Genomic DNA, 19,680 nt, shown 5'->3' with positions numbered 1-19,680 from the left:
GTAGGAGATGGGGTGCTCATCCTGGTTTGTGCCCCTGCTGCTCTGTTGCTGGGGTGGTGGGTGTTGTGCATTGTTGTGGGGGAGCAGGGAAGCTCCCACGTGGGGTGGCTGCATGAGCTGCGCACGTTGCGCTGCAGGGCCACGCTTGGCAGAGCCGTGCGGGCACCCAGCTGCCTCTCAGGTGATGGCTGACTTTGTTCTGTGTTGGCTGCATGCCTGGCACAAACCTCTCAGCTGTGAAAATGCAAAGTGTGCGTGGCCACAGTTGCAACGAAGGGGGAGTTTGATGAGCACTATTAATGTTCAAAGTCTTCTGACCAGTTGGACCCCCAGTATCTCCAGTTCAGCTACCCAAAGTTACCGAGATCTTTATCTCCAGTCTGTCTCACTTCAGTGAGGGTACAGTAGTTTTCTGACCCAAAGTTAATTTGTTTGACGTGCATACCTGTTACAATGATCAATGTTTAAGGCAAACCTTGAGGAAGACCAACAGTTACAGATAAGGGGTCAAGGCTGTGTGCTGAGTAGTGGTCAAACATGGCATAGCTCCTTACAGGAAGAACATCATTCTTTCTGTACACAGGCAAATTAATTGTGGTGGGGTTTTTTGTTTGTTTTTTTTTCTAAAGCAATCAACAGTTTTATGTTACACTATTAAAATTCTTTAACTGTAGTTTGTTAAAAGTTACATGTATGTGTAGATTGCAGGTGAAAGATAACAGGCATGCGAGTATTTGTGTACATGTACAGGCACTTTCTGTACGTGTTTTCCCCGAGCATGTTTTCTCACAAAGAAATGCTGAGGGTTATGCTAGGTTCAAAAAAAGATATGGAAGTGTTCCTTAGAGACAGGTCTTTTAATTTTGCAGAATGTGTGTGGTCAGAGCAATTATGTCCTCTTTAAGCTGAATGAGAATTCCATTTAAATGTTCTTGAGGTTGTTATGAATATATGATATGACTCATAGAATTATCTATTATTCAATGCATTGTTATTATACAGTCAGAACTGAGAAGAGGCAATCTGACATTGATAAAGGATGATCTTGTCTTTGACCTTCGCTTTCTAGAATGCTAAACCAATGCATTGAGTGATTTCTTTCTCACTTAAGAGGAGGGAGACTTACAAGGGGTAAGAGTTGCTGCTTTATGCCCACACTGGAAGAAAATCAAATATTGGAATGGTATGTTCAGATAGGTGCATATAAAATCATTAACTGAGTGAGGGGCAATGGAATAGCATGATTAGTGATTAACATACTTAACCAAATGATTTACTATTTTACCCCATCAGTAAGAACATAGTATCTGTAATTCCTTTAGAAAACAGGGAACATCAATCCTCTGATTAATGAAGTTTTATCTGGTAATTGTAAATGTAGCTCTTAGAGAAATGAATGCTACTTACAGGCAGAAAATACAATTTGTATAAATTCTAATAGATAGTTGTATGGTTATAGGGATGATAATTTCTGTAGCAGAAACCATATACTATGTAGGTAATGGTTAGAGGAATTCTTACCTAAAGAAATGTAATATTAATAATCTTGGGAAGTATTAGTTTTAAAATGTGCTTAGAACAAGTTTTATTTTAATAATTCTAGCACAGTTTTGTGGTTGTAGAATCTTTCAGTGATTTTATTATCAACTCATTAATGTCTTCTCTTGGCAGCTGCTATTCATGCAATGAAGAAAAGGGTGAGCAGGTATAATGAAACTTCAGGCATTTCCTTTGCATTTGATCAACATTTTTAAAAAAATCTTTCTATAATATACTAGTGTTCTTTGTTATTTCCTTGACCACCATTGCAAATATCTGGAACTCATGCTCTCTGGTTAAACAGTCTCTCTTGCCAGCAACTGAAATATGAGGAATCAATGTTTATTGGTATTAGTACAAAGCAGCCTTCAGCCATTGAGGAAGGGGTACATGTTAGCAGAGACTAGGATCCTACCATGGTGTGTCTCTGGAAACAGCTGAGCAGAGGCAGTCCCTTTCCAGAAGTGACAGGAAGGGTAAGAGGAAGCTGAACTCACGATGTGAAATGATCTGTTGAAAATCAATGGCAGAGCCAGGTGTAGAAACCACATGTTAATGCCCTATTACAGGGGATAATCTGCTATACCATATGGCACCTGGCCTAAAGAAGCCTTGGAGTATGTAAGACTGCATGAAAAAATAGTTCAGTTCTGCCCTTGAAATGTCACTGAAAAGTTAAAGGGAAATGGTTTGAACTCATAAAAATAAACAAGTCCAGTGCTGATTCTTGTAGAGTTATGAGTGACTAGATTGGCATGTGAAGCCATGAGAATGGCTATAAATTTAATATGTTTAATAGTGCACCCGTTTCATGAAGTAGAGTTTAATAGTGTACTCTACAAACAGATCTTAAATTGCAGCAAACAGTAACATCGATATCCTTTGTTTTCCTGATCTTTTTTACTTAGCGGATCACTGGGCAGTTCTGAGGAGATGGGGCGCTTCCCGTGAGTGGTTTTCAGCAGCAGGATTTGGTAATCATCAGTCAAGGGCCTGATAGTCTCTCTCTACTGTATAAGCAGATGCCATTTCCCTTTCAAAGGCTGATATTTTTAGGGTGGTTTTTTTTTCCCCAAGTTTTCCAGGTTGTCTTAGTGACTCCTGCTTCATGATTAGAACCAAGAACGCTAGGATAGTCTGCCTTTGGAATTAAAATTGCCACATAACTATCAGTAATAGAAATTTCTGCAATATGTTTTAATAAAATGCATTGACAGTTTGGTATAATTTCCGGGTGCAATTGTATCAAAAGCATACGGCAAAGAACTAATATATTTTTTACTTCATGTTCTTAAGTGCACTCTGCGTTGCTTTGTAGATTCACATTTGCCTTTGAGTCATTTGTCAGCCCCGCAGATATCAGACAGTATTATTCAGGTTTCTCATGTGCTTCTTTGTTCTCTTTCTGGCTGTTTTTGTCAAGTATTGTCACTTTTCTCCCAATTTAAAAGTTTTCTCCCCACGTTGCTGTGAAGACTAAGCCTTTTTGTATGCTTTCTCTCGTAATTTTTCCTATACCACTCTGCTTAACCTTTCTGAGTTTCAGTGTTATACGGTTTTCTGACTTGCTCTAGGATCAGCAAAGGATGAGCTCGGAAGCAGAAGTCTTAGATGTGCTGGTGGACAATTAAGAATTGAGAGGGCGAGAGAAAGACAAGCATCCAATCTTCAAAAATTTACCAAACTTCTAGAACTTTGCAATTCAGTTTGCAGGTACACATAGCTAGTATTAGCAGTTCTTAATTATGTGATTTTAACTGTGCTCCCAGTTATAATGGTTAGCAGTTCTTTCTTTTAGCTATTAACATGAGGAAGAATTGTAGCTTTTTTTGTTGTATATAGCATAGAGGCATGTTGGGACTTCGCGCAGACTAGCACTGTAAACAGTAGAAGTTGCGTTATTTTGATATGTATTATTTGGAAAAGGGGGAGTGAAGCTATGAGAATTCGAAATGAAAATTGGTAATTGTGCCCTTTGGGAAAGGGCAAAATATGGTATCAGCAAAACATGCAAATGCAAGCTTGCAAAGCTGATTTTACTGCTTTTCGTGTGTTGTATGTAATGAGTTTTCTTTGTTTTGAGAGCACATAATATTGCTGCTGCTAAATACCTTCTTTCCTGTAAACAGGTAAGTCTCTAACGGGACTACAGTTATGCAAAGCAATGCTAAGATTCTTCAGAAATGGCAAAGTGTGCTAAGAGTTAATGAGATAAACAGCATGGTGTATGGCAGGCTTTGTAGCAGGGGTGGAAGGTAGAAGTTTGTAGCATTTAACTTGCTTTGAAGCCTCCGAATGCCGAGTCATTTAAGTATCGAGGTATCAAAGTCTTTAATATTAAGAGAAGCTGAGAGAACTTCCTCTTCCAAAAGGCAACTGTGACTCTTGATGAGTCTTACTGGTTTGTATTTAAGAACAGTGCCACTTTTAACTTCTAGTTGATCTTTCTGTCACTAAAGTCTGATATGTTATCGGATTGAAAAGCTACCAGTAGTTCCCTGAGCAGCAGAACTGAGGAAACCTTATGTCTGTTCAGATAACAGCAAATGAGGCTTCTCTAGCGTTCGCTTCATAACTATACTCCTTAATCTGAACTAAAATCTTCTGATCATTCCCCATTTTATTGCTCTTTGGTTCATGTCATTGTGGGTTCACAGAATAGATCTGCATATCCACCAGCAAAACTAAAGTGGAAGATGGGCTCAAGGAAGGTGTGTGATGTGACTCCTCTGCTGAGAGGCACCTGGTCTGCAGGGCCGGAGTAGAGCTGATTGAAGTCAAGCCCCTCTGCAGGTGTCAGGCTTCAGCACCTACTCTTCTGCTGTAGAAAGTCATTCCTACTTGCTAGTGTTGACACACCCTTTGGAACTGAATCACACTAAGGCTGTTCTGTGAGTTCAAACTGTATGAGTCATCAGAGAATCCATGCAGGGCTTGGCATGGCATGAATGCTTTCGTAACCAGAAAAGCTTGAGTTCAAGTTACACCTTTTTAGAGAGCAGAAATATTTTGGTTATTTTTGTTGATTGCCTATATATATCTAAAAAGGCAAATTACAGGGGAGGAGTTTTGTGGCTGGGATCATAAGGTGTGTGAATTTATCCACACACAGCTCCTGACTCTTTCTTCCTGTATGATTTCACTTATATCTAATAATGCTAAGGGGTATTGCCCATTTGGCTTCGATATGATCTGTATTCTCCATGGGAATTTCTTCCAGAACTTGTAAGCCTTCAATGTTACTGAGACCTCTGCATCTCCGTCAGACTTAGCCAAAACTGGCCAACAGTTTTAAGTACTTAGTAGGGGTACTGAAAGTTTCCCTGTGTGAGCCCATCAAATTTTATTTTAGAAAATAAGGATTAAAATATTCCAGTGAATATCAGTCTTTTAAGTTATAGGTATTCTTTTTTTGTCTTTATGAGCATGTTACAAAAAATTCAAAACCATATCCTTTTGCTTCAGCATACTTCCTAAGTAAGGAATCTTACGTCACCTCACACATCGTCTGACTCTCTTAGCTAGACGTAACATTACCTAACTCTAGTTCAGGGGAGCATATTTTTATATTTAAGACAAAACCAATGGAAGGAAATTAGAAAAGGGTTTTTCTTTCATGAATGAACACTATTCTCACTGATTCTGTTGGGAGCGGTATTGACTCATGAGGGGAAAAAAACCCCAGCAAACTATTGGAATTCTGTTTAGGTGGAGATTTATGCACATTTAGTCTCAAATTGGTACATATTACATACCTAGTAGAAAGGACCAGAAATGCATTGTTTGTCATACTGTGTAAACATGGAAAATGTTTTAATACTTGAAGTATTCACATGACCAGTAATTTGTATAGTCGTGGAAGTGAGTGATGAAACTAAAACTTGCTTATGTTTCCAACTTTTTTGGTAGTTACTGAACGCTAATGAACCCAAATTTAACCCTCAACGGTATATTTTAAAGAGGAACGCTAATGAACCCAAATTTAACCCTCAAATGGTATATTTTAAAGAGGAACGCTAATGAACCCAAATTTAACCCTCAAATGGTATATTTTAAAGAGGAACGCTAATGAACCCAAATTTAACCCTCAAATGGTATATTTTAAAGAGGAACGTAGTTCTAATGCTACTTGTTGTTCATGTCTTGAGAAAGATGGAGAAATAGTTGGGTATTCTGGGAGTATTTGGACCTTCTGGGTAATAAAAATGTGAAGTAGATTTTTAAAGAATTTCTAAAAGATTAACGGTAAGGTGAATTCTGGGTACCAATGCCAAATATTCTATTTACTAAAAGATAGATACTTCATCATGCTGAAATGATTAACACTTCCTAATCAGGTTTCTTTTCTGTCACTAGTTTCTACATTTCCCAAGAGTGATGTAGAAAGCTGGTGTCTTGCTAGTGCTACATAGTTCCCTGTTCCACTGGGGAGAAAACTGGGCAGGTTGTGTCAACCAGAGGACTTAGCTGGGGGCCACAATGAACGCCACTTTCTGCTGGGAGTTCAGAAGCTGAAATATCTTCCTGAGCTTCTGCCTCTGAGCAGAACTGCCTTGCTGCCCGTCCCAAAGTGAAGCAACATGTAAATGAATGTCACAGGCATCCATCTCCTCTATGGGCTCTGGCTACCTGACAGGATCTCATTTGTAACATTTCAATTTACTCAACAAGGAAACCTTCAGAAGAACTGAGAAGAGGCATAGTGAGTTTTAGGTACTCTGTTTTGAAGGTTGGAGGGTTTTTGTACTTAGTCTGTGGACACCGATTACTGCATATCTGTTTCAGTGACGTGCTTTCACGCAGTAACCTTAAACCATTTCCAGCCTGCAGAACAAGTTAATTTGGACAAACACAGTTCCTGTAAAATAACAGGAAGCCAAAAGCAGGGAACAAAAATAACCACCAGTAAAAGCTTGAAATTTACAATTTTGTATTATTAAAACCAGTAGTAAATGTCTGGAGAAAAGGGTAAGAAATGTGACTTGCAGTCAGCAGTTAATGGAGCTTTTCTTTTTTTTGTTTACATTTAAGCAATAAAAATAAGGGGGGGGGGGGGGGAGTCACAAACACCACAAGCATGACTGGAATTATTAATAAAATTTGCTTTAGTGGTAGAGCATTAAGGAAATGCAGAATATAAAAGCAGTACTTTGTCCTCCTCTTTCCTTTTGCAGCTGTAAAAATAACCAGTAAAATGTACAGAATATTGTCAGCTTGAACAGCTTTCTTGGTATCCTTTTAGACTTGCAGTTATATTATTAGGAAAATGTTCTGATACTGAAGCATCTGAGTGGTATTTTGAGATGACAGCAAGTACCTATTTAGAACTAAGTGCAGAACTTTGACTTAAGTTTATTTTTCGGTACATAGCTGGTCAAAAGAAAACATAGCTAGTGAAAAACATGCTACAACAGGAGAAGTTTTAAGGTTCAATTTTTTTTTTCTAGAGAGAAAGACTTACTTTTAAGTTGATAGCAGTTTAAATACAAGTGCTTAACTTTTTCTGCTGAATACTGTATTTAATAACAAAGATTGCTGTAAGGAGCTTTCACTTTAGAAACATGTAGTCTTAGCTTTTGTCCCTCATCAGATACTTAGTTACTTTTCTCAATTTCATGAAGAAACAGAGGGAAAGGAGGAGATAATACCAGTTTCTCTTAATCTTGCATTTATAGGATTCTCAGAAAAACAGTATTAGAAAGAGTCCAGGGTCTGGAAAGAAGTTCCTGTGTGATCGGATTTATTCCCGTGCCTTCAGACAGCCACAGTTTTCACACACACTTGTCAAGTTCAGTGTCTCATAAGTTTGACCACAGCACTCCTGATAAGTGCTCCACACCTTAATTAATTGGCTTTCAGGAATAGAAACTACGTTATGATTTTTAATTTACACTTATGATAAATGAAATAGTTTAGTAGTATTTCTTGTGCCAACACTTTTCCTTTACTTCTTTCAGTTATGGCCAGTCCTTTGATGTGTCTATAGAGAATGATCAGCCATAGACTCCTGTGATGGATTCCCCTATACCTGGTGATCTTTGAACTCTTGCTTATGGGAATTAGAAATGTTTGTGATTTTTCAAGACAAGATCTTACCAGTGCCTTGAACAGTAATGCTAGTATTTGCTATGGGGAGTAGGCTTGTATGTCTGATAAGTCGTAAGTTAGATACCCACCTAAGTTAGTTTTTTAGTAATACTGTAGATGGCTGGAATATCTTCAAATTTTAATTCCTAATTACATCTTGGCAAAAACCATTAATTCAGCTTCCATGTCTGTTCTACTGCCTTTCCACACTTCTCAGAAATCACCTGTTTTCTGCTAGAATATCACTTATAACCAAAATTTCTCAACAGCTGTAGCGGGGTAACTACCCATCCCCTTCCAACCTTTTGACAGGTTCTCTGCAAGCACAGATCTCCTCATCTTCTCCCGGTCAGTTAAACCAACTCATGCTCTTGGCAGCCCAGACATGTCTCCTAGTATTTTGTGTCTCCCTAGATGATCCAGTAAACTGAGCTTTTGTATGTACAGTTTTCCCTGATCACGCACTTACTGCTGCTGACTATGATGTGACCTATATGTTGCATTCCAGTAGAAGTTTGTGGCCATGTGTAAATTATTCAGACATCCCAATTGTTTAATGACCTGATCAGTACATTTTCAGATGGTGTGCATAGCAACACGTGTACAGTGACACTGCACTTCACATGAGGATGAAGTCACAAACTTGTAAAGCATCATTTAAAAGTTAAAGTTACAGAAACTATGATGGCAGTTGTCTGTCTATGTTTTGTTCTTTGATTGTCTATCTGAAACCAATTAGAAATGGAGTGTTCAGCTCTTTGTAGGGTAAGGCAATGTGATCTGGGGCAAACAGTATTTATGTTTAACATTAAGCATAGAAATAGGCCTGTGGGGCCAACTTAAAGCATATGCTTAAGCATATGCTCAGCATATGCCTTGCTGGGCTGGATCTTAGTACAGGCTCCCTGCCATTTTGTTGTCTTGTTGTTGCATGTTAATGAAATTAAAGAAGGTTCCACCATGTCTCAGTACCTTCTCGTTTTTTATTAAGAGCACCGTTACCTATGCTTCATCAAACATTTTTTCATACAACCAATACATTTGCATATATGCCTGTCTTCTGCTTATGGGCTCATCAGGAGAGACTCTGCTCCTGGGGAAGCTTCAGATCAGTTGTTTTTTGTGTGAGTTGCTGTTGCTACATTCTAAACATTTTGCAGTCTGTCAGGCTCTCATTGCATTCTCATTGCCATAGTTGTCCTGCTACAGCTAAACATCTGAAACAATTTGGTTTAAACTGAAAGAAATAAAAGTCAGCTTCACTGTTTTCCAGAACTAATGCTTCATACTTTTTTCCCTCCTTCACCGAATGTGTAAGCTGGCGTATAAAGTATCTTGGCCTGTTACAGAGCTGCGAGCGGGAATGCTCTGCAGAGTCTGAATGATTTGCATTAAAAGAATTTACTACCACATGCAAATTAGGATATAGAATCCTGCCTGATGATAATATATGTGTTTGTAGATCACCTGCCATGTTTCAACGAACTAAATAAAACAATCCTTGAAGTAAAATCACAGTCTGATTTGGCTCTGTAATTTTGCAGATATTTTCTCGAGTAGATTACTGTCTCTAGCTCAATCTGTGAAACTGGCAAACAACATCGATGCAAGCCTGACACTCTTTCTCAAACAAATCTGGAAAGCTCCTGCCCTCTCCAAATATCTGGGCACTGCTGTCTACCTAAGACAGTGAAAATCAATCATTTTCCAGTCAGATCACACACACATCTATCCTGCTGTTGATCCAGCTGCACTCTGTATTGTAAACCAATAGCTCCTCTCACCGAAGGTCCTTGGGGTAGTATTAATTACAAAGGATAGTAACTAATAAAAGCATATACAAGATTTGGCTTTAAAATTAATACATATACTGTACCAGAAAATTACATTTTAAACCTGCTTTTTATAATACCTTTTGTGAAATGGCAGGGAGTAAATAACGGGTAACTTAGAATCTTTTAAAAAAGTCATTAGTCCGTTAACACTGTCTGGTCGATCTCTGTCATCTTAAAAAAGTTCGTTTGAATACCTTGGGGGAAAATATTTAGTTGGTTCAAGTCAATCAAACTCACAATTTACCCTACAGTACTCAGCACCAAGAATGCCTGTAATATAACTGTAAGGACCGCTCTTGGTGGGGAAGGGGGGTGGTTATGATAATTATTTTTTCTTTGAGCCTCTGTTCATACTCTGACTATATTAAGTAGAAAGGTCAAAAATATTTTCAGACACAATCTGTAGGGAAACTGCCAGCTTGTTTGGAAACAGTAGTAGAGTCTGTGTGTTCTGATTCAAAACATACCAGACAAGGTAACTTACCACCTTGTTCTTCAAGAGCCTTTCAAAACCTGTGTAAGCAAGCAGGCAACTAGCATCCTGGAGTTTGCCCCCTGGTTAGCTACACAGCTAGAAAACCTTGGATTTCAAAGGGGTCTAGGCTCCACAGCTACAAAGCAAGAGGCAGAAAGACCCCCAAAAGTTATCCATGAGCTTGGATACTTTTGATGTGATACTCCTATACAGCATTTAGGAATTTGCAATATATTAAGTTATTAATAATGCTGTAATGATAATTTTTGGAGTTTCTATAAGTGCTTTCAAAAAAAAAACCCCAACAACAAACCCCGCCAATCAATCTTCTTTCCTTTACCTCCCAGTTCTTTCTGGAATTTTACATGGAAAGGATATTCTAACCTGGGATGGTCTCTGTCCGTTGGTAGTTATGGATTGTGGTTATTAACAATTATTAACTTAATTCTTTGAACGAGGCATGAGCAAGCAATAGCATGTTACTATTCATTTAGGCGTTGATTCACAAAGCACTTGCTCACATTTATTAGTTGATGCTTGTTTGGATGTTAGAACTCCTCCCTTATGGCTGTAGGTGCTCTAGCATCTGATCAGTAATGGAATTAAACCTGTAACAGTAAAGGCATACGTCATATATTCATGAATAAACTGAGGGCGGGGAAACCTCCTCTGACTTCTCACTAACCCTTTTTATAGCTCCATATAAAGTGGAACAGAAGGGGTGACAGAATGTCTCCCTGCAGCACCCCACACTTCAGAACTTACCAGGAACAGAAGTGATTACAACTAGCTATCAGGGTCTCTTGCAGAAAATAGAGCAGGTGTCAATGAGATTCCCACAAGTATTTTCAGTAGCCTGTCGATGCAAAGTATTGCTGAGCTGAGCTAATCTTCGTAGTGCTATCAAGAAGTAGAGAGAGTTATCAAGAAGTCACACATCAGTATGTATTACGTATTGAAACCATAGTAATGGTACTTGCAGCTGTATTCAACCTGACGACCCGTTTTTGTGCATTGGCACAGTCATTCATTTCCTACTGCATTACCTCTGCCCCATGAAGCCAACTATAGAAGAATTCCATGAAGATTAATCCTGGATCTTCCCCTGCAAAAGTCAGGCATGCTACTGTGGTTAAACTTGGAGTTCTTTCACCTCAGCATCTAGGATCTGGTGTGAGCGTAGTAGAAAACCTGCCTGATCTAGGTGACTGAACAGCAGCTCTGATTTTGCAAACTCATGCGTTCCAGTAGCACTTTGTGTCTGCACAATAATTATGGGCATTCATTCCATCGCAGTGTTCGCTATCTATGAGCTGAGTGTCTTGGCCGATTGTTGGGCATCCTTTTTGGCAGTGAAGAGTATCTGATGCTTCCAGTGGAATATTCATTTTGCCTGTCAGAGGTCTATGTTAGAGCTACTTACAAACCCATTCACAAAGAAAAACTTTCAGGAGGTAATGAAGTAGGACCAAAAGTACAAAGCAAAAAATGCCCTTTGCTCTCTCCCTTCCCCCTTCTCCCCACTTTATTAAGTAAGGATCTTAAAGACTGCGTGAGAGAATGCTGAGTAAAATGCTTTCAGGCACATGGCTGTTAAGTTCATTCCATTTGTTCTGATCCTAGTGCTGGTATCATTAAGTATTTGAAGGCTAGTTTAGCTCCTTAGAAGCACAGAATTCCAAATAATTTTAGTATGAAATGCAAGTCTTACTATTTCCGTGAGTGCGATTTATATTGCCTTATTTACGTGCATACTTTTCAGGTATTGACTACCACACTTCTTCAGCAAAACGAGAGCGTGGAAGTGTTGTGATTTGTATGCAGTCCCTTGCTGTCAGCAAACCAGCCGAAGCTGTTCAGATAGAAAAACTCTGACGAGGACAAAACTGTAGTGCTAAAACTGAGTGTTGTCTGTTAAAACTTGAGTAGAGTTAAGCACGCTTTATGTAAATATATCAAAGCCACCTGCTAGAAATCATTTTGGCTCTGCAGTGTTCCAAAAGTTCTGTACTTGTTGGGTCTGAAAATAAATATCCCGTTGCATTTTGTTGCCTGCGTGTAGTACCATCAGTGATTCAGTTCTAAGCTAAAAGAAGGTTTGAAAATGGTGTCTCCTCTAGCAGCCTGAAAACACTGCAGGAATGTCAGGCTCTAAGGTACACTGTAGCTGTTATAGAAATTCACATTTTCAGTCAAAGACAACTTATCAAAAAATGAATAAAATAGAATTTGCCTTTATCTTTAAAAGGTCTTTTAGAAATTCTCAGAGGTAGTTTGCTGATAGCTGCAGAGTAAAACTTTATTCACTGCCACGTATCTTATTTCTGTAGATCTCAAGAAGTTTAGCGTGCATCTTTTTTTGTCACAAAACTGACTGAATAATAGCAGCAGAGTTCAGATAGTTTCTGAAAACCAGTAAGTTTTTCAAGCAGTGGAGAATCTGGCCTCATTATGAATACCAGAGAATGCAGCAATATACGTGTTACCTCAGAGGTACAGTTAATTCAGGCAGGGTTCCTGTTCGGTTGAGCTGGAATTCTGTTCTGATATCTTCTTGTATTAATTAGTATCTTGAGTCTCCCATTATAAAAAGGATCCTTCATGCGTACCTTCCAATTTACTCCAACATAGGCAGTTTATATTTTTAATGTATTTTTTGAAGCAGTATTGCATTAAAAATTCTGGTTTCCCCATTTGTTTTATCCTGAGCTCGATGTAGGAACAGTGTAGAGGGAGAATGACTTTTTTTAGCCTTCAGTATTTTGGCCTCCAGTGTGTGTGCCCGCTCAGTAATGATAGTGGGCAGGATATGTGTACCAGTACAGCTGAGACCGGCCAGTATGCAGAATACCATCAGAAAGCTTTTCTGCATTTATCTTTTTATCTCGAAAAGGGCCTGAATAGAAGAGGTAGTAAAGTTCCTGACCCTATGATAAAGCTGTGACGTAAACTGGCAGTAGATGGAAAATACTGTCTAGTTTGTCCTGTGACATACCATCAGTAGGTTAAAGTTGCCTGTTATTGTATGATGTCACGCTTTTTCTGCAGTTGTGGTTTGGTTTTGTGGGATTTTACAGTTTTGTTTGTAAGTACCGTATAGAGTTGAGATATCTAAACGAAAAGATTCATGTGCAATTTATATTATTTTGCTGCAAATTATTACCTTTTAAAAGTGCATTGGTGCACAGTGACTTGATTCCCTACCTGTTGACTCCATTGGGAGTTTTGAAATGGATTACTCTGGATACCAAGACACATGTCCTGATTCTGTGTATGGCAATACAGTGAACAACATTAAGAGTGTCAGTGCTCTCTGTAGAGGCATAGTAAATCACTGGATGAAAACAACCACATTTCCTGCTTATAAAACATTGAAAAAGACCTGATAACTTTGGCTGCTTAAAATTTATTTGGAGACCTACTCTCTATACCTTTAAGTTTGCACAAAGGAGTGAATAAAGCTTATAAGCAGCCTTTAAAATATTTCCCCATTACTGTATAGGGGAAATTTTTATGGTTTACAGTTTCAAGACCAAAAGTCAATCACTAGTTTTTTATCCCAGAGCATATGTTTACAACAGAGATACTAAAGACTTGAAAATAGAGTAGCTTATAATGGAAGAGACAGCTCATCTTTAACTTTGGAAGGACAAGCAGTACCAATTTAATTAAAGCTGTGTTAAAATAGGACTGTCATTTGTATCACAGTGATTCTCCACCCCTCTGAGAAGTCCTCCTGCCTGCCATTTTGTGCCACACATTCTTGTCTTGTACAAATTAATAGATCGTTTTATTTTCCGCAGGAAATCTGAAGACTTTTATAGCAAATCCTCCAGTGTCAAAATGAACACAGGTATGCTGCTTCTGCAAGATTTTTCTTTACTCTTCTGTGTTGTTTAGTAAGCAGAGAAGGTCCCTACTCTATGTAAATTTTCATGAACAAATTGCGCTTTAGTTAGTGGTGGACTCAATTTAAGCAAGATATTTTAATAGTATGTCTGCTTACGTGCATTTGTATTCCATATATAAAATTTGCATACATGTTTTTCTATGTATGGATATATATGGATATGTGAAATATACATGCATGTTTAGCCTTCTGTGATGAAGTTGTAAGTATCAGTTTTGTATGTGTATGTTTTCTGTAAAAATATGTAGTATAAGGCCATAACAGCTATGGAAAAGTGGTGTTAAAGCATCACATTTTCCTAGGAAAATGCACATGCTTTAAATATACTTTGTTTTCATTCTCTACTGTCATTAAATTAAGGCATATATATACACTACCATGTATTATTAGCTACATTTGTATAATCGGATGAGGGTAACTCTTTTATACTTGCAGGGGCTTGTATTTTCTCTCAAATTGCAGTGATAGATGTATTCACCAAACGAAGTACTCTATAAGCAGTTATCTTCATGATCTGTGACAGCATACTTATATTTGCTCCTGAATCATTGAAGTCGGTAGATCATGCTGCTGTTTTTGCTGGAAGTTGGAAGAGGCCTCCAAAAGCAGACTGCTGAAATCCTGGCCTCACTCGTGTCAGGTGTAAATTTTCAGTTGCAGTCAACTCTTCATACTCTATAGGGGAACTGTCTGGTTTGCAGATGAACTGTGGCACAAGAATAGGCACATCCATCCTTCGCAGGATTGGTTTTGTCATTGACTGTAGTGCTGCACCATGACAGCTTGAAATTAGCAAGATGTCTTATGTGGGACCCAAGGACCCGAACTACCTCTGAAGCAAGTTTGGGTGTCTCAGCAGAACGCTCTAAGTCAAAGGGATTAGCTTTTCCATGGCACAGGTTGCCATTATCTAGACCGCTGTATTAACGAGGCTTCCTGTTGTCTCGGTGAGTGACTGAAACTCAGTAGGACCAGGTTCTTGGAGGAATTTTTTAAGGCAAAGTTAAAATATATTGGCTCACTTGAAACCACTACATTTGTAAATACAGTCAGGAGGAGAAATGAAATTTCTCAGTTGGGTTTGTGGGTTTTTTTCCCCAGTTTTGGTTGTTCTTAATTGTTTTACAGGCACTAACCAGGGTGGTGTGCTTTTCATTTATGGAAATACTGTTTGAAATTTGTCCCGTTCTCTTTCATTTTTAGTGAAGACATCTATCTTAAATATGTCAGTGTGTAATTAAGGTAGTACTAAAATACTGCTGGCTTCGTAGCACCATAATTTCAGAAGTAACTCAGCTAATCATCATATGTTTGACTATGATTACATTGTGCATTGCAACCATATGAGTTAAAATCATATGATAGATGTCATTTTATAGCTTCCACTTTGAAAAATGTGGATAGAGTGGTAAATTGCCAGTTTGTGCAACTGCAGCTCTGAAGTATGGTTTTGTTCTACGTTGTACAAAGAGTTTTCATGTAAGCTAGAAATTCTCAATTTAAAGGAATCTCTGTGGCTGAATTACTTCTATTGGGAATTGGGAGTCCTCTTATCACACAGGAGCCTTGAAGAGAGACTTAAAGGATATGAACACGCCTGAAACCCTTTCCAGTTACCTAAGGGTATCATGACTCTCAGCTGAACTTTAATCTACTCTGCATTTAGACCGTAAAAATACTTTTCATCTTGTATGCTTGATATTAATGTGCATGTTACCAGCTGCACCAAAAGGAGGTATTGACAAAAAATGTGGTATTTCCAATCAGTTCTATTGATGTAGATTTTTTTTTCCTGACTGTAAAAACAAAATAAAATCTAGTGAGTAGGGTGTAAAAGTGAACATCTTGCACCTATCTGATGATAAAGCATCACTTCACTAATGAAGAGAGTGGGAGTGACTGAGGTGGAATTTGTTCTGCATGGTGTTCTGATCTAGTTGTTACCTCTTTTATTTTTCATACTATGTTGTCTTTAAACATAACTTGAGTGCTGCATTTTGTGGGTTTTTTCATATTTCACTGCTTTCTAACAGGAATTTCTACATGATGCAGTTATAGGTTATTTGATAGTATTGATTTGCCACTAGTTTGTTTTAAAAATACACATTTTGGCAATTACTCCTGCAGATAAAGGAGCACTCTAGTTTGATATGCCAGTAACTGCTGAAGTGGCAAAGCTAGCATATACGCAGCTCTAAAAAGAAAAAGTAAATCTACTGCTTAGAGTGGGCTCCTCTTAATCCAGTGTTCCCTGTGGCTGTAGACTTGGCAGTCTGTCTCAGCAAACCCTGCAGAAGATATTTTTGTCTACAGAGAAAATGTTTTGAAGAGCTTTGGTTTTCAGTAATCTACCATATATGGGAGGGATTTTTTAGCGTTTGATGTTAATTCTGTACCACATGTTAGGAAAGAATATTCAACATCATAAGGCAATGAAAAGTTTTGCAAAGGCAAAGAAAGAGATGTAAGATATAGGGGAGGTTTTCAGAAGTACCAGAGGTACTTTGGCTTACAGTTCTTTTGGTGTTCAAATGCTGTCATAATTTAAAAATAGTAGTCCAGTAGAATGTGTGCCTTTTTTAAACTCAGCATTCATCAACAGAATAGTATTTCAGACTATACATAGGAGTTCCCATCCACAGGTCTTCAGGTACGTTAACTTGGTGAGACATTTTGAGAAATTTAAGTCAGAAAACCTGAGCTGCCCATGAAGCTCACATCAGATTAAAACACAGGATAAATGTGCTTACTGTTCATACTACACATGTACATGTGTAGCTGATGTTGGGGGAAAGCTAATACAAAGAATGGATGCAAGCTAATATGCTAAAACAGATTCTTAGTGTCCATCCATAAATATTTTGGCTGAGTTTGACTCAGATAATTCTTGATAAATGCATCTAATTTTAAAAGTATTAAACGAGTTAGCGGTTTCCATTAGATGAAGCACATGAAGAGCATCTGAGTGAAAAAGAATGCAGTTCTGGAAGACAGAAAATATTTTGTGGTTGTTAAAATTATTAATGAAAGTCACCACATGGATTAATCGCTTACATTTTGTCTGCGAGACAAGAATAGAAAATCTTGGGTCCCTGCAGAGTTCCTGAATAGATTGTGAAGGCACTTTTGGATCACTAAAGCAGATGAGGTGGGCTTGAGTGTTTCAGGCATTCTACAAAAAATTTACTTTGTTGATCATTATTTGTTGTAGTTTAGCAGCAGCAAAGAACCAAGTAATAGTAGGTTCACGTGTGTAGTCAGTGTTAGGTTAGGTGATAAAAGGTGGTCTGCACACCCATGAAGGGGCTTGGAGCACCAGCGGCAGGAGAAGCTCAGACAGTAGCCTGCCCTGCCATGCCACTGCCGGGCCCACAGCAGCAGCCAGCAGAGGCCCATCTCCACAAGCCTGGAGGAGCACAGGGGGGCAGGAGCGGGCAGGAACCCAGATTAAGGACCTCCAAGGACCTGAAGGGAGACACAAGGGCCTCTCTTGTCCAGGCCCCTTCCAGGACTGTCCCGGGACATACTCAGCCCTGGGGTCCAGTCATGGGACGAATGGCAGACTGAGGCTGGTGGCTGGAGGAGCACACCTTGTGCATGTGTGCATGTATATTTGTACTGGTGGACCTTCGTCCTGCTCCGCCAGAGAGGGGAAGGGGGTGAGGCCATTGTGCCGTCTGTGTTAGTGCAAGTGCTCTGAGCGTCTCTGATCTGCGTGGCCAGCCGTGTGTGTGTGAGGTATATACACGTGCTCTGGTGCACGTGTCTGCAGGGAGCACATCTCCAGACCTGCTACTGGTTGGACCTGGGGACATAGGGAGGCAGCGGTTTTGCCTGTCTGGGATGTTTGGATCCAGCGCTATGTATTTGCCTCAGAAGGTCAGAATGCAAACAGAGAGTAAGAATCCCTGGTCTAAAGACTTCTAAACTGAATTTACTGTGCAGGCAAAGGGGAAAATTATACCGTTCACAAGTACAGTGGCTAGAATAATGATCAGCAAACATCACGTTTGGGTGCCATTTCTCTTTGCTTATTAAAAATTTCCTGCCCCCTAGCTGCTGTGTCTCACCTCTTAGCAAGAGGTCACCATCCTTTCATCTTTGCCAACTTGGTTTATGCACTGCTTTTACTGATGCTCTGAAACAGGCTTTTTAAAAAGTTAACCAAAAAAAACCAACCCCAAAAAACCCCCAACAAACACCCCACGTTCCTAAATGAAAGTGGTGGTGGTTTGAATTGGCTTCATTCTGCTGTGGAGCAGGACCTGACCAACAGACTCACTTAGGGTGATGCTGTCTGTAATGGGAGCGGTTGGTGGGATTGTGGATTTAGGGGGAAGGGATTAAAGTACTTCTTTGTGGAGAGAAACAGAATTAAGGGAGGGAGAGAAAGAAGTGAGGAAAGGTGAGGAATGGAGAAAGGCTGAAGAGAAAAATTGTAGGAGGGGAGTTGCCAAAGGGAGAGGCACTGAATGGTGAGCTAACAAGAGGGAGAGAGCATCCGGAGCCCCACCACAGGGAGCTTTAGCATGCATATGCAATTACACACATCCTCCTAGATGGAGGGCAAGCCACCACCTCACCTGTCTTTTCCAGTCAGTGGGTTGCTCTTTCTTTTTCTCTCTTTAAAGGTGAGTCTACAACATCGATCCTAGCGTTCAGGAGTTTGTCCCTATATGGCCCTTGCTCTGCAAGATACTGTCAGAAGCACATCTCACTAGATAATCCCCAGCTCCCCTTTCTCCTTCGTTTTCTGCGGTACCTGCTAAGGATGCTTATTTGTCTATTCATGATTTGATGGAAGTATGTAGGGCTTGCAAAAGAGTATCTAGGCACCAACCGTGCTAAGTCCTGATTTGTCCTGGACTTGCATTTTAGGCAGCTGTTTTGATTATGAATTAATTGCCCAATTTCATATTCTGTTATTGCCTGCAGACCTTAGCTGATTCAGGTCTCCTTTGCTTCAATGCTAAAACAGTACCTAGGAAGACAGAATTCTCGCTCCTGAAGAATTTGTCCTATCAAAAGCATAGAGAATTGTGCATATGTGTTTACATATTTGCACACATTTCATTTTTTATTTCATATGCATACATTTTGTATAGATTGTTTCACACATCCGCATTTGTTCCTTGAGTAAGAGCTGTAGGATATTAATTGCTTATAGTTTACAAGTGAAGTGAGCAGATGATCATTAATTCAGCCTGTCTTACTGTTTTTGAATTCTCAGTTCTCTAGACTTAGAGCTTTCTGGTGTTACGTGAACTTTAGAATCTGGGTGAATATAGTTAGTATTTGCTGGAAATTTGATGGAGCTACAGAAAAGGAATACAGGCTGGAATAAGCCTCTTGAACTTCCAGCTGTATAAGGCCATGCAGACAAGGGAAGCAGTTTGAAAACTGCCTCTTTTGAGGCAGCATGCAGACTCTTCTGATCCTCATTCAGATATGATGCCTTTAACTTAATGGGAGCCTGGCCTCAACAAGGATTGGAAGATGGAATTCATCACGCATAAATATGTGCTTGCCCATACACATTCATAATTTATTAGAAATTTTGCATAACTCTGTATGGAGTATCTGTGCACTTATGTCTTACTTGAGTGCTAATCGACTCTCATCATTTTGTACTGATACTGAGAACGTTATTGCAGGTACACACTTGCATATGGGCTTATATATATAGGGGTAAATGTTTTATATGTATATGTATATAGTCAGTTACAACGTCTGTTTTAGCTATCTTGAATGAAGCTATATCAAACAGGTCCACTAAGTATAAAACTGACTGAGTTCAGTTACATTAAAAATGAATTTGAAGTAGAATTTCTTGA

At 39.1% G+C, this 19,680-nt stretch overlaps 1 protein-coding gene across 20 annotated transcripts in view; it reads left to right on the top strand.

Annotated features, from left to right (window-relative positions):
- The window catches only part of SORBS2 (sorbin and SH3 domain containing 2), a 231,738-nt gene that overhangs the window by 131,269 nt on the left and 80,789 nt on the right, over nucleotides 1–19,680 (top strand). For 18 of the 20 annotated variants that reach the window (XM_055700755.1, XM_055700781.1, XM_055700824.1 and 15 more), the window contains exon 3: nucleotides 13,740–13,789. The exons of the other annotated variants lie outside the window; for them this stretch is intronic. In XM_055700755.1, coding sequence (XP_055556730.1) covers nucleotides 13,780–13,789 — 10 coding nt within the window. In that variant the 5' untranslated portion in view covers nucleotides 13,740–13,779. The remainder of the gene's footprint in view (nucleotides 1–13,739; nucleotides 13,790–19,680) is intronic. 20 annotated transcript variants of the gene reach the window in all.

Source organism: Falco cherrug, chromosome 1 (genome assembly GCF_023634085.1).
Source record: "Falco cherrug isolate bFalChe1 chromosome 1, bFalChe1.pri, whole genome shotgun sequence".
Classification (NCBI taxonomy): domain Eukaryota; kingdom Metazoa; phylum Chordata; class Aves; order Falconiformes; family Falconidae; genus Falco; species Falco cherrug.
This window is presented reverse-complemented; position numbering and strand designations above follow the sequence as displayed.